The sequence below is a fragment of the Podarcis filfolensis genome (assembly GCF_964270895.1).
Source record: "Podarcis filfolensis genome assembly, chromosome: 1".
Taxonomy (NCBI): domain Eukaryota; kingdom Metazoa; phylum Chordata; class Lepidosauria; order Squamata; family Lacertidae; genus Podarcis; species Podarcis filfolensis.
Genome location: NC_139604.1, coordinates 42,367,553 through 42,391,724, shown reverse-complemented (window position 1 = coordinate 42,391,724; position 24,172 = coordinate 42,367,553). Strand labels below are relative to the sequence as shown.

The window sequence follows — 24,172 nt, the reverse complement described above, 5'->3', positions numbered from 1 at the left end:
CTCTGGCATTGAAATCTCCCATCCAGAATAGGTGTTTGCAGGCCAGAGGTTCATTTCATAAACAATGTGATCTGCACCTGTCCATGAGATGTTGTGGATGTGTATTGAAAGCATATAAGTGACACTTGAAATATAAACGACACTTGAAATGACTGATCAATCCAATAAAGATCTACTGTGGTTTCTCTGCTACGCTCTGCCCTGTGTAATCCATTATATCATCATTACTGCTTTAAAAGGGCACCTACTTCCTTATAATCTATCATCCCTCAGTGTAGTGTATCAGAGATAGAAAGGAAAGGGCAGGCACAGCCTTGGGAAACAATCATGTTACAATACAATGAGTAGCATCTCTTACGTAACTTGAACAAATAAAGTAACTATTATCCATAAAATTTACTTCTCTGACTTGAATTTTAGCCAGGATATGCACTCTTCCATAGATTTCCAATTTGGGCTTGAAGGGAGCCAATGTACCTTTGCTTGAAAATCATTAGACAATATCCTTCCTTCTATCAGCTTAGGTTAAAGTGTATATCAAATTATACACTTACAAATTAATCCATGTCATATTGATGACAGTGTGCCAGAAGTCGAAAAGAACAGTGTGTCTGTTACAAGAGCTCAGATATGACTGAAAAGTGCAGTCATAGTTAAGGTAAAATGCTTGTTCTTCAGAGATGAAATATCTACTTTAAACCCTCAAAACGTGTTATTATACTTCAGTTAGACACTTACAATAATTAATGTAGCTGGTACCCAGTCTATCTTGCCTGCGAACTTTATTTCTGACCTTTTTTGAGACTTATAATTTCAGTCTACTAACAACTGTTGATGCTGTTGCTGCTCCTGCTGAGTTTACTCATTAAGGAAGAATATTGCCAACAGTTTGTTTGATTGTGTTCACCTTTGATGGTCAGGGGGATTTACTATGACTAAATTATAATGAGCAAATAACACTATTTTCCATCCTTGTATGAGTGCTTATTATGTTTGATGCAAGATATAAAATCTCCACTTATACAAGCCCTGTTAATTTTAATTCTTTTATCACTTATTTTATTGCTTTATTTAAAAGCATTTATATGCCACTTAATATTTCAAAAATCTCTAAGTAGGTTATTATACCCCCAAATCCTGTTGTAAACATGGTCCTTTCTAAGTAATGAGTGGGGTTGTTACACGAAGCCAGTGGAACTTATGTCACAAACAGTTTAGCTGTGGGAATTCCAACAGGAAAAGAAGGGTGTGTACAAAATTTTGCAGCAGGCTTGAGGAACTAATGTTTTAGAATCTAGATGTTGATACATGCTGCCAACCTATACCATCGCTGCTCAACCATATTTGTACTTGAAGCAAAATAACCCCTATGGTTAGAGTGTTACATGACTGGGGTGCCATCACGCACATAAAAACCTTTTATTTGGCAGTCATTCAGCTCACCATGGATGACAGTGGTGTCATTAGAAAGCCCTCCAGTGAAGTGGTATGGCTAGGTAAAGATGTAGGCAGGTGGTACTTCAAGTACTCTGGTCATTCACTTAATAGTCCAGAACAGACTGGTAAAGTGCAGCTAGCATAGTATAGGCACTAACTGCTGTTTCTTAACAGTCTTCAAATGTAGTTTCACACATCCCATGGTTGTCTAATCTGGAGACCACTAGAGTATGGATAATTTACAAAATGATATATATTACTATTATCTCTTAATGCAATAAGAACATTAAATAAATACAAAAGTTATTTTAGACTGTTGTATCAAATTAAAGAATGCTACTAACCAAAGTATGCATAAAAAGGAATGTTAGCAAAGCTATACAGTTGTTTTTCTTCTTTAAATGCAAAAATTATCAAGTTTGTTTAGCAGAGGTGTACGTATGGGTCAGTGAAACCTGTGCACGCCCAGGGTGTGGGTGTGTGCAAAATTCACCTATCAGACTATAGACTACTGAATATATGACATATATGTGAGTGCCGACGCACCACTGCTATTGCCGTGAGATCAAACATGGGAGAGAAGCTTTCTGTCCTTCTTGCACTGTGGTGGTGGTGGTGGTTGCCCTCCTAGCCTCATCCTCGCTCATCCTTGCCTTGTCCTCACTCCAGATGCTTTGATTACTTGGGTCACATAAAACGGAGTAATTGCTAAGGTGGCTATTGTGAAATTGTGATTTTTTGTGGAGGAGGGGCTCTTTGCTGGGGGTGCCAGGGCCTCTAGGTACACCTCTGCTATTTAGTACCCCATGGTGCTTCTGTATAGGCTGTCAGTAAGATTAAAATTCAGAATACTGTGATTCAATATTTTTTTAAGATTAAGTGTTCACTTGCAGCTAAATTCATCATTACTAATGGCATATTGTTTAAATATTTAATGCACGAGACTTAGTACACACCACATTCTCTGCAGCAAGCTACTGCAGATTTTCAACCACAACACAGTATTTATTGACATATTTAATTTAAAAATGCATTTTCTAAAAAAATTGGATTTGCTAAAAATGTTTCGTACATTAAAATGGAAAGGTATGCTGTTGTTTGTGAGGGCAATTTTCCAGGATTGCCTGGCTTTGTGCCTGTAGATAAAGGGAAAGAGTTTGTGGGGGTCGTTAAAATGAGCTCTGATGAAAAGGATTTTGTAGAACACTTTAGCACGCACAGTGGTGTCACTGAGTCCTACCAAAAGCAGCTCCCCTGACTCTCAACATGGTGCTCTTGAAAATCAAGAGGATTAAGGAGTGACTTCAGATTCCCAATGGATGTACAGTTCTAATTATATCATGTAATGGCTTTCAAACACACTATGTAAAATCATTTTTCAGAGTCCCATATGACAATGTAGATATCTTGTGTAAATTATTGATTTATTCATCAGCAGACTTTGCTCATCTGACCTCCCGGAGTGTGGTATGTATGCATGAGCCAAGCTCACCAAACTTAACTCAGTATGATCCATCAGTAAAAGACTACTAAAACCCTATAGAACAGCTATAGAAGCCAACTCCACTGTATCTAAAACATCGAGAAAGTATACAAATGCAAAACACAGCAGGGCTAAAAGGTAATTCCCACAGAAAATACCAATATATTTTCTGAGTGTTAAGAAATACCATTTAGTTTGTACAGTATTTGAAACACATTTCAATACCCAAATTTTCAGTACTACCCACCTATGAAACACAACAAAAGTGTTTATCCAGTAGAATTATTAGTACAATTTTGACACTGAATGTGTTATTTGAATATCAGGCCTAACATACACCGTTTTGTTATTTTTTTGCTTAGTTAGCAAGAGGTTCTACTGCATTCTATATGCACTATAGCAGGGGTTCGAATTTTGATTCTCAAGTGTTACTATTCTCTTGTGCTAATATAATAGCAAATTTGAAACATTCAAGATGGACTTAGTTCTAGCAATAACTTGCAGCTTTACTCTGCATCTTACAGCCACTTACCCGGAAGTAAATGTCACTGAACCTAATGGGACTTAATTCTTGTAGACATTTATAGGATGGCATTCCATCAGCGTTTCAAAAAAGGCACTTATCATAAAGTTTTGGTAGTATACATATTTATTGAACTGGCTAGTGGCTGATAAATTATTATTTAATTGATTTACAGTACTGATTACACTAATAATGTCATTCTTCCCTGAATTATTCTGTCATCCCGGAAACCTGATATTGTCAAAACTGTCTGCACAACTGAAAGAAACAGGTCATGTCAATGGACATGGGTTTCAAAACAAGGACAGAGCTTCAGATAATCTCTGTGCTATCCATGGAGATGGAATGTCCAATATCAAAATCATTGTTCAACTTATTGTTTCCCCAGGGGAGAGACATACAGGATCTGTAAGCATTTGTGCTTTAGCTTACAGAACCAAGAGGAAAACAACACTGGAGAAACCATGAATCAATTAGTAGTTTTAGGAAGTCAGCCATTGTAATTGCGTACTTCACATTTCTGTTTCTTGGTAAGTATGGCCACTATATAACTAATTGGTACTTCAAAAAATATTACACCAGTCTCCACTTCTCCTTCATTGGAAAGTCAAGCAAGAAATAGCTCACTTATGCTAATATGGATAGTTTGACTAAATAGTAACAACTAGGCCACATGTTGAATATGGCAAAGGAACAGGAAACAATTGTCCCTCTAATGGCCGACCCAGTTAGTTGGTTGGTTGGTTGGTTGGTTGGTTCTAAGTATTTATAAATCACTTTCTGGTATACAGCCTCCCCAAGCAGTTTACAAAATGTCATGGTACCATAGCAAATAAGGCAATCTCATCTCCCCAGTTAACTGATCTTAGCCTAGGCCATTTACCGTGATGTGCAAATAGTGTACTTATCTTCGGCAATTGTTTCAGAGTCTTAGCAAGAATACTTATAGGCAATGCCTCTTTTTCTAGAAAAAGAGGTGCCAGAACTCAATATGAACGTCTCCCTTCTTCTCTTATTTTGTTCATTTTTTCTTGCTGTTAAAAAATTGGGATTCAGAAACCCTTGCTGAACTATTGTCAATAGCCAGCAGATCTGCCATTAGATGCTGATCTACCTTCTGTCAACCTCTGGTGTAGGAAAATACAGAAGGATCTCAGTTGAGAATCTTAATACCATACAAGTTTTAGGGCTCTGAGGTTGGCCTCTTCTGGCATACCTAGTCTTAAGACAGACAGTGTATGGGTGGCTTTTTGAAACTTGCCTTTTGTGATAAAGGAGTGACTCAGATTTCTGCCTGGCTTGCCATTGTTATGGTCAGTTAATAACAGCAAGGAGCTGGCCACTTCTTAGAGATAGCAGTAGATGTTTATCAAGAATGAAGGAAAATTTCCCTTCACAAACAAGGCCAGTCTAACTAATTTACCTGGGCATTTGCAATATTGCTGCTGGCTTTAGTCACACTGTTGCTGTGCAAAACATTTCTTGATAAATGTTTTGCTGCTGGAATGTCTGCAGAGGATAGGCCCAGCCCTACCCCCTCAACTACACAATAGAATCCAGTTCTGCTAGAATAGGGTAAGAAAATACTCTCCCATTCCTTCCCCACTCCCACTGTAAAGTCTGAAAATTGTTAGATATTTTGAACTGTAGATTGGCCACCGTGTACCTAAGCACCTTACATTTTATACCAGCATAGCAGCTTATCTGAAGAGAGAGCTGCTGGCTTGCTATCCATTGCACTTGGATGCCTCCCATAAATAAGTGTTCATCTGTCTCTGCAAAGCCTTAGTATGTATCCCTGGCCCTCCAAGAAACTTTCTTTTCTTTTTTAGTGAAGACTAAGCAAGTGCCATACTTCATAGTGTCTGCACTATCTATCTATCTTGTCTGCACAGGACTTGGACTAATTTGGATTTCAGGCTAGCTACTCAAAGTCTGACAGTCCTCCACTGAAACCACAGTGTTACCAATATTGAAGCAAAGTGAGGCCTTAGGTCTAGCATTGCCACTTGCTCACATACCAACTATAGTGGGTGAGGTGAAGTGGAAGGAATAAAAAGACTCAGAAGTCTTCTAATGGTCTCGTGATGCTCACCTGGCCTTCCGATCATCACCGCCATCACCACCTGCCAAAACTGATGAGCCTACTACAGTACAGAATTATGTGGATGGAAAAATCAGCATGCTATACATAGTTTCTATAAACAAATTATTCTACTATTTAAGTAAGTTCAACCAAAATGGTTGAACTTGAGCAACGTAATTGGAAATTTATTACTGGGTTTTGGTATTTTTCTCAAAGATTCTTCAGAGAGCATTCTGCAGTTTAGTAAGCCTGTCAATATGATTGAAAGCAAATGCTTGTACTGTGAATAGATGTATTTTGTAAAAAAATTATCTTTGACAAATGACGAGTAGCTATCGGGGGGGGGGGTGTTTGGGAAAAGAAGCTAAAACCAAGTTACAGCCTGAAAACTGTTTTCTCAAATTGTAATTATAAGAACCTGAGCAATTAAAACAGAAATTACTGAGGTGTGTATGAAAGGAAGGCTAGCAGCCATATTAAAGTAGAAAACTGTACAGAACATCTCCTGAGGAGGTAGCTTCCTCGCTATTGAACTCCACTTCTCCTGCCTATTCCTTCTTTAATCCATGAACAACCACAAAAGTATCATGCCACAACTCCCAAGTTGGCAGACATTGAAAATTGTAGTGAAGTATCAGCTGGTATTTTATCATCATTTTATTTTCATTCTGCAGTTGTGGAAGAGACCATGAACATTAACCAAAGTCTGTTCTAAACGTGCACCAGCATGCTAGCTTGCTAACTGTAAGCCAAAGTTTGGCTTAGCTTTATGTGTGAAATGAGTCACTAAAAAAATTATTTCATGGTTTGACAGTGGGAAGAGAGAAAGTGAACAAAGGATTAATAACCAAAGATCTACCATTTCCAACTTGCTTCAGAGGCCTCATTTGCCAATCCGTGTACAGACCACATGATAAAAACTCCTGAAATCTTATCACACTTAATCTGAAGAATGGAAACACAATAATATATCTGCCCTACCTAACTGGAGATATTTCCTAGATACCTGAATATTTCATATCAAATCCTTGAAAAGGAAAGCACTGTGGGATGATGTCTGTCGTGCTCAAAGTCACTTGAACAGTTTAATTCATCAGTAGCTCATGTGTGAAAACTTTTATAACCAGAATCAAAGTCTTCCATGACTAGTAAAGCATAATGTCATAAACACATATGAGGGATGATTTTTAAAGAATCCATAAACTGGGCTCCAGTAATCTGAATCCTTTATCTCACCTTTTCACTGCCGATCTTACTTATAATACCAATTAGGGTGACTGTGTCTACATTTAGGCTTTATTAGGCTTGTTCAGGGCCTTAGAGCTTCCAGCAGCAGCCTCAGAGGGCTACCTAGGTAAACCCTTGCCTTGAGATGGTCCTTCCATTCCAAGTTTGACTCTGCTCAAGTGTCAGACCCCCGGCAACAGCAGGCTGAGAACAGATATACACCTGATGTCTGAGCCAAAGCCTACCTACATCTAGAATAAATAAAGTTGCAGCCAATTTTAAAATCCCAGAACATTGTCCTGTGCAGTTTTTTATATCCATCTTAGACTAGGTCTTTGTTCCCTGGGGGCAGCAGGAGTTGTGTCACTGTGATTGGATCTGCCATTATGGCTTTCTTTTCTTAGAAGGAAGAACACTGTTTTGTACATGCGTGAAAATGGCATTGGGCAGGATCAACATAATAAAGGAGGGAGGGTGGCCATAGTACACCCAAGCTCAGGGTGAGGTCTCTGCCTGACCGGAATGCTCACCCTGGTCACCCAGCGAGACCTTGCCAGCTTGACTTGCACCATAACAAGGTTCAACACTGGCCAACTCCCAAGGAACAAGTCTAGTATGGTTCAATCCCAGCTGATTCTATGCCATAAGCATTGGGTGGATGGAATGAAGAACTGATCCTGACCCTACTGCCATGCTAGTCCTTACCCTGCCTGCTCCAGTCAATACAAGATTTGGTCAGTTTTTTCATAGCAACACCTAGTGTCCTGTTCGCTTATCTGCTGCTTTTCTGGGTCACATAATGCTCCTAAAAATGCAAAATGTAGCTAAACATCTGTATTGGGGGGCGGGGGAATGACTTCAGTTCTGAATACAAAAGCTGAAGTGAACTTTTCCCACTAAGAATTAACATACACTTATTTTAATAGCCCAAGTTTATAGAGCAACATCACAACAACTGCAAAAGCATGCATCTAACAACTTTCCTTATTCTATCGTATACAGCATGATTTAAATGATTCATTCAATTATTACTTTTGTATTCAAAGAAAGCTTATTTTCATGCAAATTTACATCCCGTTATGAATAAAGGATATTCTTAATTGTGCTGAAACAACTTCAAATTTAATTAAAGTTTGACTTTCCAAGCAGAAAATAGATTAAAGAAAATGCTGACAACATAAAAATAAATATCCAACTATTTAATTTAACTCTGCATTTATTTTTAATCCAAACATCAAAATAGCTATGGCTCTAATTACAATTTCAGGGCAAATGTTGGGTGGAACGTGTGTCCTCATTTCTTTATTCAATTTGTTTAAACTTTTCAGTCGTCTTTATGCAATAGTTTTGATGTAAAAATTGTCCACTCTTTTATGTAATGTGTATTACCCAAGGAACTATAAGATTTTATTTAGAAATCTCTATTTCTAAACTGTCACTAGGAGGAAATAAGAAGGGAAGGTGGAATATTATTTTCTAACAAGTCCACCTTTTCTAAAGATTCTTCATATTCAAATGACATCTCTTGCCCTTTGAAGACTAGTGTGACTTTGAAGACAATTACCTAACTTAATGACAATTATGGACAGGAAACTAACTCTGTGATTTATAACTCACTCTGATACAACAGAACATGATAAGGGAAATTTGACCTGCTTGCAGCAATGCTGATGCTGCTGACACAATTTGTTAACATGCAATCCACTGTAACCATGTAAATGGATAAATAAGCAAAACTGGGAATGAAATGGCAACAACCATTTCATTCATGTCACTCTAGGAAATTTGTTTGGCCAATATGAGCTATATACACTTGGAAGCCGCCCAGAGTGGCTGGGGAGGCCCAGCCAAATGGACGGGGTATAAATAATAAATTTATTATTATGCTGTATATGTTCTAAGTTCCATCCTATTTTTCAAAGAACACACATATACATGCTAAAACCTGACAAAGAATTTGGTAGCAAGTTGTTTTTGGTTTTTGGTTTTGTTTTTTTAAACATGACAGCGTATTCAAACATGCAATCTCTTGTAGCATTCCGAAGTGGCCAAAAGAATTGCAATTAGTCTAAGCAAGTTGAAATATCTTCAATAGAGTGGCCATTATCCAAGGGTCTGCTACCTATATTGCATGTATAAGAATAAAAGCTCAGCTCACAGACCTGTAACTTAATGACACTTTAATTCCACCTTAGCATACTCATAATTTTCATGTTTTAATTCTTTTCTTTCTTTGTCACTTCAGCCTCAGCCTAAGACCAGAGAGATGTCAGGTAAGCAGCACAGTTCTACCATGCCATTTCCTAATGTTTCTATGCATTTTTCAAGGTTCATATTAATTATTTTACGTAGCTAACGATGGTGATATTTATTTATTTATTTGATTTATTATCCTCCCATAACCATAAGGCCACAAGGGTGGGGGGCACATCAATTTAAAAACACAATATTAAAACCAATTTCCAACAATTTTCAGTAGGATGAATCCTAAAAATATATAACTCAGTTGTCAAAGGGCACCTGGATAATGAAGGTGCCAGATGTACCTCTGTGGAGAGGGCCCCCTCTGTTGATCTTAAAAACCTGACCATGTCTATAAGCGATTTGGTGCCAAGTTGTTTAGATCCCTTGGAAAAGTCAATCTTGCATATGCACACATTCTTGCCCTCCCTAGAGTTTTCATCCTGATCCAATTCCCCCCATCCCAGACATTGCCCCCAATGCCCTTAATTTTTAAAAAGCAATAGATCTTGATTATGGATCTTTGGAATGGCATATGGTTTAACCCACAGAATTACACTACTGTAAAAAAAAAAAAAGTTATCCAAATGTAATAAAGACTTGTCAATCCATCAAGACAACCTTACAGAAATGTCAGTAGTAAGAAATTCTAACCAAAACAAGCTTAATCCAAAAAGGAAATGGAACCAACACTTTGAATCCATCCTATTAACACAGGATGTCATCAGTATTAAAAGAGTTAAATATATATTGTTTCATAAATGAGGATGTTTTAAGTATAATTTTCTGCATATTACTATGCTCAGACTTCTAACCAGCATGTATTCTAATTTTATTTTTGGCCAACTGCTAGCTTACCTGTTTGATGTCATATGCAAGGAGAACATATTTTAAATCTGGGGAGACTGAATATCTTGATGCTTTGAAAGTTACCTAAGAAAAGAACACAGTGTTGGTAAGTTTGTTACATGAAGAACACTTTGTCTTAGACATTTCAATTACATTGTGTATATATATTACATTTTAAAAGACCCCAGAGAAAGGGATGTTCTTAAAATAAAACAAGTATTAAAAAAACAAGTATTAAAGTACATTAAAGTACAGTATTAAAAACACCAAGAGAGTTTAAAAGCAATTGATGCAAGAAGCAACAAGGCAGCATGATTTCTTGATAAAAATGCAGATACATATATCATGCAGTGAGATTTTTTTTTCCCCTGGTCCAAACATTTTACACAACACCTACTTTTTATTTAAGAAAATGCTTTACAGAAGATTTAAAATCCTCAGTGGTGTGGCAAAAATGGAAAAGGAGAAGGGAACATTATCAAACTAATAACACTTTATGTCTAGATAAGAATACATGACACCCAATTGAATTCAAGGCTATAATTTAATCAAGAGGTAATGGTGGTGTCAGAAAGAATTTAATGGAGCTGATGTAGAGGAAGGACCAGAAAATACTTGAAGCAGTGGAACCATTGAAGGGATTTCTTTTTACGTGGATATGAAGATACTTCCCATCTGAAGAACAAAGAGGTCAAGCACAAGGCACATCAATAGTGCAGGGAAGATGGAAAGAGTATTTATCTGTAGCTGAATTATATATTACAACTAAAATGGAAAGTATAGTGGGGAAATGTCTTGCACATGAGCTTATGCCCCTCTTTGTCTCATAGGTAAAGGTAAAGGGACCCCTGACCGTTAATTCCAGTCATGGACAACTCTGGGGTTGCGGCACTCATCTTGCTTTATTGGCCGAGGGAGCCGGCGTACAGCTTCCGGGTCATGTGGCCAGCATGACTAAGCCCCTTCTGGCAAACCAGAGCAGCGCACGGAAAAGCCGTTTACCTTCCCACCGGAGTGGTACCTATTTATCTACTTGCACTTTGACGTGCTTTCGAACTGCTAGGTTGACAGGAACTTTGTCCCATAGGAATGGGCAATTTGGAATACACAGCAGTGAGTTAATTAGCACAAAATAGAGCATTTGTTGGCATTACCAATGAATTACTAATGTATTTAAACAACATTTTGTGAACTGCTGCAAGTAAACTGTCAAAAATCATAATGCTAAGTTAAACAAGCAAATATATTCAGGTAGGGAGCCGTGTTGGTCTGACACAGTTGAAATAAAAAAAAAATTAAAGAATTGTCCAGTAGCACCTTAGAGATCAACTAAGTTTGTTCTGGGTATAAGCTTCTGTGTGCATGCACACTTCTTCAGATACACTGAAACAGAAGTCACCAGACCCTCATATATATAGTAGGAGGTTGGGGTGGGTTTTTTCTCAGAAGGGAAGTAGGAGATGAGTGATTGACTCAATGGGTATGGTAAACCTGTTGACGACTGTTAACAACTGCAATTAGTCCTACAGGAAAAAGCAAGGGATAGTATGCAGAAGACCAAAAATAGCTTTAGCATATGTAATGAGACAAGAATCCAATATCTCTATTCAGACCAGGTCTCTCCATAGTTTTCAGTTTAGTAATAAATTGTAATTCAGCAACTTCTCTTTCAAGTCTATTTAAGCAAATATATGTTGTTCCTAACAAAAAAAGCAAACCATTACTAATTCTTACAAATGATTGTTCCTGCCCTGAAAACTGTTCCATAGATTTGTTAGTTCCAAAGAAGCCTCAAGATAACATTAAAATACATTAGCATATTTGACAAAAAAAATCACAAATTAAGACAATGAATTCAAATAAAACAAAGTTAATAAAATCATAGGAATGGAAGACTAAGTTCTAGACAAAGTCATTCATACTTGAGTGACTTCTAGATAGTCTATTAATTGTCAAGAAACTTCAGCTTGGGCAGAACGTTGCAACCTGGCTGTTGTCCTGGAGTTGGCATTCTCATATTACATCCCCGCCCCCTAAATAAATTCTGTCAACATCTTGAGTACCATTGTGTTTCTAGTGTAGCTGTTTCCAGAGCTAGTTCAAGATGCTGGACTTGACATATAAGGAAATAAAAGAATACTTGTGAGTAAGCTACTCCTCGTGAGCAAAGCAAATCTGTAAGCAATGTGCAGCTGTGTTCTGAGTGGGGCTCTGAAAACTCAGGTTTAAAAGTCTCCTTTTCCAAGCACAGAGGACTAGTACAACATCCTTGAACTAGCTCCCTCAGTTGTCTTTGCCTGCCACCTAGCTGCTTGCTGCACAAGGGGAAAAACTGCTACCCTAAGACAGGTTCTAGATCTTTCGTCCTGTGTTGCCACTGTTTTAGACTTTGGACTGCTTTTTGGCCTGGCTTCTTGGGGGTTTTTTTTGCTCTGTTTGGACTTTAGACTGCTGTAAAACTGTGATCTCTGACTCATAGCTGCTCTACCTGGGCATCACTTGGAGCAGGAGAACCGTCCCTAATGAAAACTTTACATATGGATCCCCCATGCACACCTTAGTGAAGTTACTACTCTACTGCTCTGTGGGACTACCCACAGCTCATTTCTGAGACTTGGAAAAGACAAGTATTCAAATTGAATGCTGTATCAACACCAGCTTAAACCAAAGATCTCCCAAATACTTAAATTCAGGCTGGAGGCAATCTCAAAGAAAACAGAAGCAAAGAGCAGTTCTGGGATTTATATGATTTGATAGAACTCCTTCATGGATTAAAAGCATTTAATGTTCGTCAGAGCGCATATTGGAGAGAGGTCTGGGGCAGGAGGCCCTAGGAGCCTCATGAGATCTACCAGCTTTTCATACTAAGCCTGGACCACATGGTCACTTGAAAGTAAGCACTTTTCTAGTTTTTGCATCATTTTGTGCATATATTTATAGTTCAAGTGTCAAGCAGCTGGATTTTCCTGATATAACAGTACATTTTACTGTTATATAATATATAGTAAATAGATAATGCCACCCCACATATAAAAATATTTGCCCAAAGTCATCTCAGCAAATAAATATTTGGAATATTTTCAAAATTCACAAGGTGAACAATTTATAGAACCCTGAAGGGAGCTCTCCATGCCTAATTCAGTTTTAGGCTCTCTTTCAAATCCCTGATTAAATAATTTGGCAACTGAAACATATAGTGGAATGGAAGCAAATTCAAGAACAAGGTCCAGAAGTAGTTTTAAGGATATTAACCATAGAGCAGTTTAAATAACAAAACAAATAAAAACAACAACAAAATGCTTCATTTCTTACAATACAAACACAGGTCTTTCTATCTAAAAAATATATCTAACACCCCCCCCCCAAAAAAAAAATATATGCTAGCAGGTCAAATAAAAACAAAGGAAATCATCTATTACGTCTGATTTTGCTTTCTGTGGTGCATGATTGTCTGCATCAACCGACTTTAAAGTTACGTAATTCCATCACGTATATCTGGGATTATTTTGGAGATTATCAAACAGAGAGTTGTTGGCAACAACACGTAAAGACAACAACATGTGATTACCCCCTTAACTAATGTATATATTCTGTTGTTTTGTTAACACAACTCTTTCCCAACTTATCTGAAGTATCCCCAAAATTTTATTTACATTAAAAATATTAAAAGGGAATCATAGATTTAATTAGTTGTCATTTAAAAAAGTAAAAGTTTGTTCTTTTCAGATAAGAAGATTCTCATTCTACTGACAGCAGGATTGGGCAAAACTGTGTAAAACGAGTTGCAGATTGAATTTCTTGCCTTTTCCCGAAAAAGTACCTTTCGTGACCTGAGTTTTAATTCTCTACTTGACAGTGATACATGAGGGTGCGATGCTCCTTGGACAAGCAGCCCAAGCCTCTTCTCTGCGCCCAAGAATGCACTTGACAACCGTGACCACAAGTATTGCCAGTACCACAGATGACAGGGGTGATAGTCAAATGGAGACAGAAAGATAAAACACTACAAAGAAGGACTCCCACCCCCTCCATTCTCAACCTTTATTGTTTCACGTATTCTAGGAATACAAACATTAGTTTTTGCTGAAAGTAAAAGTAGTTCTGTACTCTGAAACGATCTATCAGTCCACTGCGGCCCTGAGACTAGAGAACCATGCAATGAAATGAGGGGAACAGAAAGAATGTAACTTCCATGCCCCGCTTAAGTAAACAACTTTAACATGTCTCTTGACATTTGTGTTTGCCAAAAGTATCCGTTCTTTTCCAAGCAAATAAAGCACACACTCATGTACCAAAAAAACAGTATAATTAAGGACACATTGTTTTAATTTCCCCACAAGTTAAGTGGTAAATTTCTACAATATCTGAGATACTGAATTAGTTTTCAAATCAGCCTGCAAGAACAACTTAGCCTTTCTTGTTTACCGGTAATTGTGCTTCCTGACTAAATACATACCCTGTGTTGCTGTTGTTGTGTGGCTGGTCCTTTAATCTTTGCTCAACAGTCTCATTTGCTATGCACTACTACTGCATCAATTTTAATTGCTTTTAAAGTACGGTTAGTGTCCCCCCCCCTTTCAACTGAACATAAGAAATGGGGGGGGGGGAGAAACTGCACCACATCCACTGTTTAAGAAACAAAGGCTCACTTCTAAAATACATTCATTTGTGTAGTAGCCTTCAACCAAGACCTACCTTTAATCTCAATCTACAACACTGGATTATTGTCATGGATATTACAGAAATTTCACTTTTGCTCCTCATACTATATTCATTTTAGTCCTAGCAGCCAGCCTCTACATCTTTGCTCAGGGCTATACATCTAGGAGAAGGAATTTGTTACAATGATGAAGAAAACTAAATTTATAGTGGGGGGGGGGAGGCATCTTCCTGAACTTAGTAATATTTCTGCTGTCTAAACAGCCTCTTGATCTTTTAAACAGGGAAAATGATAAAGTTATGATAAAATTATGATATGATAAAGAAGTAAGATTTCTAGATAAAGAAGTAAAATTTCTAGTTATGATAAAAAAGTAAGATTTCTTACTGGCTGGCTATGGAACTGACAAAGGGAGGAGACACTGAACTTAATCTTATGTGGTACCCAGAACCTGGTGTGAGATACAAGTGTTGTTGAACTGACTAGGAAAAGTGACCACAGTGCTATCAAATTCAACTTACACGTAAGGAAGTCCAACCATTACATTTTACTTTAAATGTCCCCAAAAATGAGGGGACTGGTAAAAAGGAAGATGAAAGTCAAAATGAGGAAAGTCAAATATCTCCGGAATATTTGGCATTATTCAAAAGCACATTAACACCGGCTCAGCTAGAATGTATAATGCAAATCAGGAAATACATCAATGAGAGTGTCTGTATAGTTAATAATCATAATCAAGGAAGCTATTACAGGCAAGAAGGCTTCCTTCAGAAAATGGAAATCTTGTCAAATGAGGAGAACAAATAGGAACACAAACTGGGAAATGGGACACTGTTGTTTTTATATTGTGGGAAATCTGTTGTGATGTCTTTTTTCTTTAGTATTTATAGGGCACAACTGGAAATGGTTTTCTGGGGTTTTCGAATGGCTTGTCATCACCATCCAAATAGTGGAAGGAGATTTACCTGGGACATAAAAATGCACATGTGTGCATTAAGGAAAGCTGCATATAAACATAGGTATATTAGGATAAATTCACACTAAGAGCTGGTGAATTTTCTTGAGAACTAAAAATAATAATCACAAACTGATGTGGCAATGTGGAGACCTGTACTTAAGACAGGAAAAATTAGAAGAAGAGAGAAGCCCAAAGTGACAGATTCCACCCACCCCAGTTGGGTGCATGTCCTGAACTACTGTAAATATGTTTTATATGACAATGCAAAGGGTTGGACTAAATGATCCTTGTGGTGCCTTCCAACTCCACAATTCTATGATGCTAAGACTTTGTTGTATCCACTAATAACCTACTTGAAAACAAAATTATTTATTTAAAATATTTGTATTGCACCACTTAATCACAAGGATTCTTTAGACATTATAAATATATGTTTTAATATCCTAAACGTTGTTTTAAAAATTAGGAATAAAAATCTATAACAAAACTGAACAGATAACACAACCAGCACATTCATTTTATCAGCAGCACCAATCAAATTCATTAAAAGTTAAGAGAAAGATAATCATTTTCAGTTGTCTTCTAAAATTCATCAAAGCCTGAATGACACGGTCAATGGAGAGAGTTTCAGAAGCAACAAGAACTAGAAGGCCCTGTGTTGTATCATCACCAACCTACCTACAGAGTGATGACTTCTGCTTAGGACTACCAAAGGCCAGGCTTCTGTGGGAGCAGGTGGTCCTTTAGGTAGCCACAACCCAAATCCAGCACTTTGAATTATCTGAGGAAACTAACTGGTAGTCAGCATAGTTCTCTACAGGTGGCATGTGTTCCACACTAAAAGAAGAGCTAGCATCCTTGGTAATAACATTTTTCACATCTTGTTTACAGACAAATGGAAGACAGATCCAAGTAAGGAAGACCCACATTAAGCAGACTGCAATAATATAACCAGTTATCAGGTCATGTTTGATAGTGGCTAGGCCATTCCATCTCCCCCACCACCCTCAGAACAGCATAGCTTATAAAGCAGCCAAAGCTTATAAAAATCACATCACTATCTTCAAGTGGAGTATAAGCAGAAAACCTAGCAGTTTTATTCAGAGAAAGGACAGAAATAATCAATTAATGCTATAATCATGGAAAACCAGTGTCTACATGTCCATAATCTGCTCTGCTCTACATATCTAGAATTGCCTGGAAAGAAGGTGAAGATGTTCCACAAGTATGGTGAGCAGTTCCGCCATGTCACATTGCTAACCATCTGTACAATTAAGCTTCAGGAGTTTGAAATGAAGGCGGAGAGGGGGAGAAAAAAAGAAGCTGTATTGGTATGCATTTAAGATATGTGGTTCTTTGCCAAACATAGTATAGTAATTTTACTAGGTCTGTGACTGTATAATAGAACTTGTTGTTGCCATAGTAATCATAAAAAGAGTTAATACTTACAAAAGTTGCATTTTCCAGCAATAACGTACTTGTATTTGTTTCTACATTCAGTTTAACAACATGCCCATGTCTGCTTTTATACACCACTTCTGTATCTGTTAATAGAAAAACACATTAAGGATCAGCAAAGGCAAAACATTTCACGCAATAGCTTCTTAGTTAATGGACCTATTCAACAAAGAAAAGACATCACTGACCATCCAATACATTAAAATGTGCTTAGGTTGAAGTAATGAATTCATTAGTAGCATCTAATTTTGTTGATTTGTCCAGAGATAATTGGAATGCTCAGTGCTTCTAGTCTTTCTGACCTTGCTAATGGAGGTGGTTTCATCAAATCAGTATAGCCACATCCTACTCCTTTGTGTAAAACAAGTTCAATTGTACTGTGTAAAAAAAGCAGCAACATTGGCCATATGGTCTTAACCCTTGAACCTTTATTTGGTTAAATGGCTGTTAATCAAGAATGAATTCCGATTGCACTTGCATGAGAAAATGGTTACGTAACCAAAATATTTACAAGAACATCCAACAATTTCATTGCTATGATTTGTTTGTTTGTTTGACTATATTTATAACCCACCTTTTTCTCCCAGTGGTGCAGCAATAAAACTGCTAGTACATTTACAAAGCAGGGTCCAGTATGGTTTCAAATTAGATGGGGGCCGTAGATTCCTGCATTTCAAGGTATTGGACTAGATGACCCTTGAGTTCCCTTCCAGCTCTACAATTCTATGATTCTCCAAGGAGTTCAAGGTGGCATACATGGTTCCCATCCTCCTCATTTAATACCTATAACAACCTTGAGAAGTAGGTTAGGCTGGGAGGCAGAAACTAGTCCAAGGCCAGTCAGTGAGCTTCATGGCCAAGTGGGATTTTGAAACCTGGCCTCCCAGGTCCTAGCCCAACACTTTAACCATTATGCCACACTGATTTTCAATCCATCTTTCTATCCATCTTTTTTAAAAATAAAAATAAAAACACTGAAGCATGAGAAAACTTTTACTGTGGTTTTATCATTCAACCTCAACAAAGCCACCTTAGCATATTTCATAAATAGTGGTTTAGTGCTTTTTAAAATCCTTGCGCTGTGGGTAAAACCTCAGTGCCTAGGGCTTGCCGATCGCATGGTCGGCGGTTCGAATCCCCGAGGCGGGGTGAGCTCCCGTCCTTCGGTCCCAGCTCCTGCCCACCTAGCAGTTCAAAAGCACTCTTAAGTGCAAGTAGATAAATAGGTACCACTTTATAGCGGGAAGGTAAACGGCGTTTCTGTGTGCTGCGCTGGTGCTGGCTCGCCAGAGCAGCTTCGTCACGCTGGCCACGTGACCCGGAAGGGTCTCCGGACAGCGCTGGCCCCCGGCCTCTTAAGTGAGATGGGCGCGCAACCCTAGAGTCGGACACGACTGGCCCGTACAGGCAGGGGTACCTTTACCTTTACCTTTTTTACATACCATGGAAATGAAACAGTGCAGAAGGAAGAAATTTACAGAAAAAGTACAATGATGTAACATTTTCTTGAGCAGAAACATAATACGCAAAACCTCTGTTAATGTATATTAATTGTTGCCACATGTTCTGGCCACATGCTGTGTATTTTTCTGTCTCTCTTCATTCGAAACCCATGTATTCTGTGAAGTCTAGTTGTTCTGGTCCTTGTACCTGATGGCCTGCAACCAAGCCTAGGCAATTGCAACTGGAACATCTGCTAATTGCTTCCCTGTTCAATTCAGCCTCCACCTGCCTTCCTACGTTACTTTCTCTCTGTCAAATTATAGATCGTAAGCTCCTTGGTGTGGTGACCTGCCATTTTGTACTCTGAAAAGATATGCAGCTGATATGTTTGCACATTAGAATCAGATGAATAGGAAAAGGTAGATCCATTGCTTATTTCAAGAAACTTTTATAGTAATTTCAAGAAACTACTTTGTAGTTGTCATTTCCCCTTATGTTTGAATAGAAAGTTTTAGAGGAGAAAAATGGAATGACACAAAAAGTCAATTCTTTTTCATTGTCGAAAGTATGATGTTTGCAAACAATGAAGATGTCTGCTGAAGAGTCATACAGAGACCCTGGTGTCACAGTCACCTCGGTATAAAGCAGAAAACCTCATTGCAGTGAGTGTGAACAGATAAAAATCCTTGAAGTGTTGGAGATACTAAAATAAAGCTGTGCATATACATAAGTACTAAGCAAGTGCTGAGAGTAAGTATAGTAATCATGAACAATCACTATTAATGTCTATTAAAGTGTCAATCCAATGAATGACATTTTGTGTGATAAAGAACACTTCCTAGACAGAATAATGGAAGCATTTTATGGCCATTTGACAAAATGATGGATTAAAAAAAAAGTAAAAATCTACAGAGCAACTATGGGCATTTTTTCTTCAATAAGAGGGGGAAGTAAGGGAAGTGGGCAGGGGTAGCCAGAAATGATACTTGGCAAGTATTTAAACACTTATGGATACTTTCCTTTCCTTTTTGTTTCAAAGAGGCTGTCTCCTTTTTCATACTTGTACTGTACGGCCTTCTGCCTCTGCTGCTGCAACCCAGTGATGATTTCTGGCAATGGGATAAACACCCTTGGTGGCAACTCATTTGCATCAAGTAGCTAGCTCTCTCCGAGCCCCATCCAAGCATGCTTTAAGCCAAATCACAGGAAACATGTGGACATCCTAGTAACATTGGCTCCTAGGCTGGAACTCCAGCTATCCTTCAGATGCCAGCCTCTTCCTCTGTTCCTGGTTTCCAAGAGGCTTCCCTGAGCCTCTCCTTAGCCTATTCCTAAGTCTCTTGCCATTCCACTCTAACTGTGGAGCTCCAACAGGTACTTTCCCTAACCAGTATTTACACCAGCCAAGCTTTTACACCCAAACGTAACACTTGGATGAAATTACATCCTCTTATTGGTCTATAATTATGAGCCAATAAGAAGAGGATTTCAGCATTGCATTCTTCTGATCTTTCCCTCTGACTCTCCAGAGCAGATTTCAGAGCAGTGCACGGAAAGGGGGAGAGCCCTGTTGCACTAGCGAAAACCCTTGCACTGGCTTCTGCTAGTGCAAATGGGTTAGTTAGTTGAATCTGGGTTATGATGTCCACTAACTGGCCAGCTAAAGCTGACCACCCCTTTGATTCCAAACATAAAGCCAGAGATCTTCCCATTTGTTGTATTATAGATAAATTATGATGAGGAACAGTGCAACTGAAACAATAAACATGAAGGGTGACTAATATTGGGCTTAGGCCCTACAAATATTTGGATTCTTTCTGATTCAAATGCAAACCTATTTTGAAATAACATTTAAAAATAAATAGCCCTTTAGTTAGCTGGGAAAAGAGACCTGTCTAACAGTGAGCAGCATAGTGTGACTAGCAAGAATCATGTTTAAAAGCATGGGCATTCTATGCCCATGCACTAACTTGAAAAGCTTACGTGAGAAGTTTCATCTAAATATGAGCTGATTTGTGATGGTTTTACAGAGTATGAATCATAATGCAAAGCATTATAGACAGCTGTGGGGAAAATGAAAAGCTGACCTTATAAATATAAACCAGATGTAATTTAAAAAGACAGTACAGCATAATAAAGATTTTAACAACATGCACCAATCTTCAGTGGAATGCATATGTATATATAGTGTAACATTGCATCATAGCACACAGTGTGTTTGCATGTGTGCAAGCATTGATTAAAAGGATAGGAGGTTGGTTGAAGCTCAGTTAGCACAGTGCAATGATTGCTGAAGCCTGACTTAGCCCCACATCTCCACAGGTTGCATGGTTGCCGAAGCCCCACACCAAAGAATATGCCACAGTTTCCCTGCCACTCAGCTTCATTGGCAGCTTCATTTAGCATCACAGTTTTGAGACTAAGTTTTACCATAAGAACATAAGGAAGAGATGTGACATGCCAAGAAAATGTACAGCCTTCAGATAGACAAAATGAAACATTTGTTTACTGGACTGCATATAAATTAATTTAAGGAATCCACTGTCTGTAAGATGTAGTAATGGTCACTACCCAAGACTGATTTTAAAATGATTTGATTGATTAATGTTACCAACGATAACGTTCAGATACAGTAGTAACAGAACCTGATTTTGGGCTCCTCAACACAAACTAGGGGCAGGGGTAGCCAATATTGTACCCTCCAGATGTCGGTGGATTACAATGTTAGGATTGCTTTATAATGAAAAGAGGATAACAAATTTAATAAATGAAGAAAATGCAACCCCCATCATTCCTTCCTATAGGCATATTGACTGGTGCTAATGGGAATTGTAGTTCAACAACTTCTGATGGACATTGTGTTGGCTACCCATGCTAAGAAGATCATTATCATCAGGCCCTTCCTGTGAATTTCAAAGAGGCAATTGCCTGACTGCTGCTAACAACAGAATACTGGACTGCATCAGGCCGCTTGGCCTGATTCAAAAAGACAGTTCTCAGAAAATCAGCAATGATTTGTTTTCTCAACTAGAAAATTGAGGGTTTCTTTATGGATGCTGTGCTTTTCTACCTGAGGTCCTGCTCATTTTGCGCAGCTCAGGCTTATAGGGGAGCTTGTGAAGAAATGACAGTTTGGTGACAGTATGACAAATGAGGGTCACCACCTCTAAAATTGTGTTCACTGTTAACGATAAACATCAGGAGGCACAGAGCTACTGTAGGTCTAGCCTCATAGGTACCCCTGCTCATAAGGCTTCTATCCAAAATCAAAAACAATATGCAACAAAATGAAAAGGAATCAATCTTTCCAATCTTTTTGTTCTCTCAGGTATAGAAGTCCATAATATACAAAACAAAAACAATACATTTTCAGTAGGGAATATTGTGGGCTAGCTTATCTCCTGAGTTACATCTGTATGGCTGAAGAGAATAGGACTGCACTGGAAAAGACAGTTATACAAACATATAACTATGACAGTTTGTTGTAAAATTATCTAAAAGCACTACAAAAGTACCCATCCTAGGTCACAGCCCACCTTGCTATAAATAGCTCAAAGTATTGAAAAATGCCTCAAAGATCTTAATACCTGGGCAGGTTTGTGCAGAAAGAGATAATCCTTGAGGTACTTTTAGTCCTAAATTCTGAAAGCTAAAACCAACACTTTAAACTGAGCCCATAAATTGACTGGGAGCCAATGAAGCTGTTTCAAGACTTGGAAATGTTTTCCATATGCCCAGTCCTAGTTAGTAACCCTAGCTGTCACGTTTTGTATTAACTATAGTTTCTAATTTTATACAATTCTTCAAGGGCACCCCTATGGAAAGCACTTTGCAGTAGTCCTGAAGGGATGTTACCAGAGTGAGAATCACTGTGGCTAGACCATCTCTATATTAAGCTGGTGAAAGGTGGTCTGTGTCACCAAACCACTAGTTACGGTCAGGTCTAAAACCACCCCCAACCTATGAACCTGGTCCTTAAGGGGCAATACAACCCCATGCAGAACAGGCTACACAGCATCTCCCAAAACATACAAACCACCTACCAATAGCATCTCCGTCTTATCGAGATTGAGCTTCAGCTTACTGGCCCTCATCCAATCCATTACTGATCTCAGACATCGGTTCAGGACTTCGACAGCATCACCTGAATTTGATGAAAAGGAGAAATAGAGTTGAGTGTCATCAGCAAACTGATGACACCACACCCCAAATCCCCAGATGACCCCATTCAGCAGTGGCAAGTAGAAGTTGAACAGCATGGGAGACAGAATATAGCTCTAAAGAAGCCCATAGCATAGCTGTCTTGGGACAGAGCAGTAGTCCCCCAGCATTGCTTCTGGAACCGACTATCCAGGAATGAACGGAACCAAAGGAACCAATGAAGCACAGTGCCCCCAGTTCCAACCTCAGGTAACAAGTCCATAAGGATACAATGACTAAAGGTATGTATCAAAAGCATCCAAGAAAACTAAGAGAATTAAAAGAAGCACATTTGCCTTGCCTTTCTCCCAACAGATGTCATCCATCAGTGTGACTAATGCTATTTCAGTGCCAAAACTGAGCTGGACACTTGGCTGAAATGGATCTAGATCATCCATGTCATCCAAAAGTGTTTTTAGCAACCATTCACTCAGACAACTTGCCCCCAAAGAGTATCTTTGCAATTGGCGCATAGTTGGAATAATTTTCATGGTCAAAAGATGCTTTCATAAGGAGTGGCCTTATGACTGTCTCTTTGAAAGTGGCCGGAGCCATTTTGATAAAAAAGACTCAGAAATAAACTGAATTTAGCATTATTATTTATATAATTTGTGTGGGGGAAAATAAAGTTTTAATAACTTTGAGGAATTTGTTCCTCAAACAGAGCTTTTAACTCTGTTATTTGCCTATTATATAAGCAGATGTAAAAATATCCCCGAAAAATAGCTAATACTTATATCTTTTTAAACCCACTACTTTTAGGGTTCCTGTGCAGACAGCAACAACCAACAAACATCAGCTTGAAGGCTCAACACTCCTTTCTTTCTGAAACATACCAAAAAAACCACCAAATCTTTTAAAAGGCAAGATTTTAAATTTCATTACTGAAGACAGCAAAACAGAGATACCCAAAAGTAGACTTCTGGAATCCGAAGTTTCCAATTTATGTTTTAGTGCCTTCTTAGAAAACACTATGCTTGCTCATTCACACTTCATGCACATTTGGTCTTGTCAAATGGTACACGCGTAATCTATCCCGAAAACTAAATAGGTGAGAATGTAGCTCAAGTGATGTGCTCCGCCATTCACAAAAAAATGATTATGACTTGTGATTTTTATGCCTTATTTGACACCCTCTTTCTTTTTTCTAAAGACTGAAAAGGTTGTTTCACAGCATGGGAAAATGTGTAGTGATGTGACACGAATTGTTTTGCCAAGAATAATCATGTATTCTGGACAGGGGGGGAAAGACTCATAGTAGCATTATGTGAACCTGTCATATGAGTGTGGCTGCATTTGTTAGTGAATGCATCAGTAAGCAGTGCCAACCAGGATCACAACAGCATTACTTTTCCCAAGTTCAGATGTTATCTGGAGAGCATCTTAGAAATCAGTAGAAATTCCAACACTGGCTTATCTGTGATCATGAAGTGCCTTAGTATCCCTATTTTTTTCTAACTATAGCCTGCTGTACAATGAGCTATTCTAATGCTATGTTGCCATCTAGGATGCCACAGGAAATAATATTTGGAATTAGGTTTATTGTATGGATTGCCCAAAACACAAGGATAATCTCCATGCCACACATTTCTGGTCACTGCTATCTC

General features: G+C 38.3%; 1 protein-coding gene and 1 long non-coding RNA gene across 4 annotated transcripts in view; one reads left to right on the top strand and one right to left on the bottom strand.

Annotated features, from left to right (window-relative positions):
- Positions 1 to 24,172, bottom strand: part of DPP10 (dipeptidyl peptidase like 10) — a 552,775-nt gene that overhangs the window by 102,653 nt on the left and 425,950 nt on the right. For all 3 annotated transcript variants that reach the window (XM_083582231.1, XM_083582230.1, XM_083582232.1), the window contains 2 exons: positions 16,914 to 17,008; positions 9,856 to 9,930 (listed from right to left, as the gene is read on the bottom strand). In XM_083582231.1, coding sequence (XP_083438357.1) covers positions 9,856 to 9,930; positions 16,914 to 17,008 — 170 coding nt within the window. The remainder of the gene's footprint in view (positions 1 to 9,855; positions 9,931 to 16,913; positions 17,009 to 24,172) is intronic.
- LOC310748036 lies at positions 8,752 to 14,077 on the top strand. Its single transcript, XR_014541069.1, has 3 exons — positions 8,752 to 9,029; positions 9,851 to 9,952; positions 13,703 to 14,077. It is a non-coding gene; the product is annotated as an uncharacterized lncRNA (long non-coding RNA).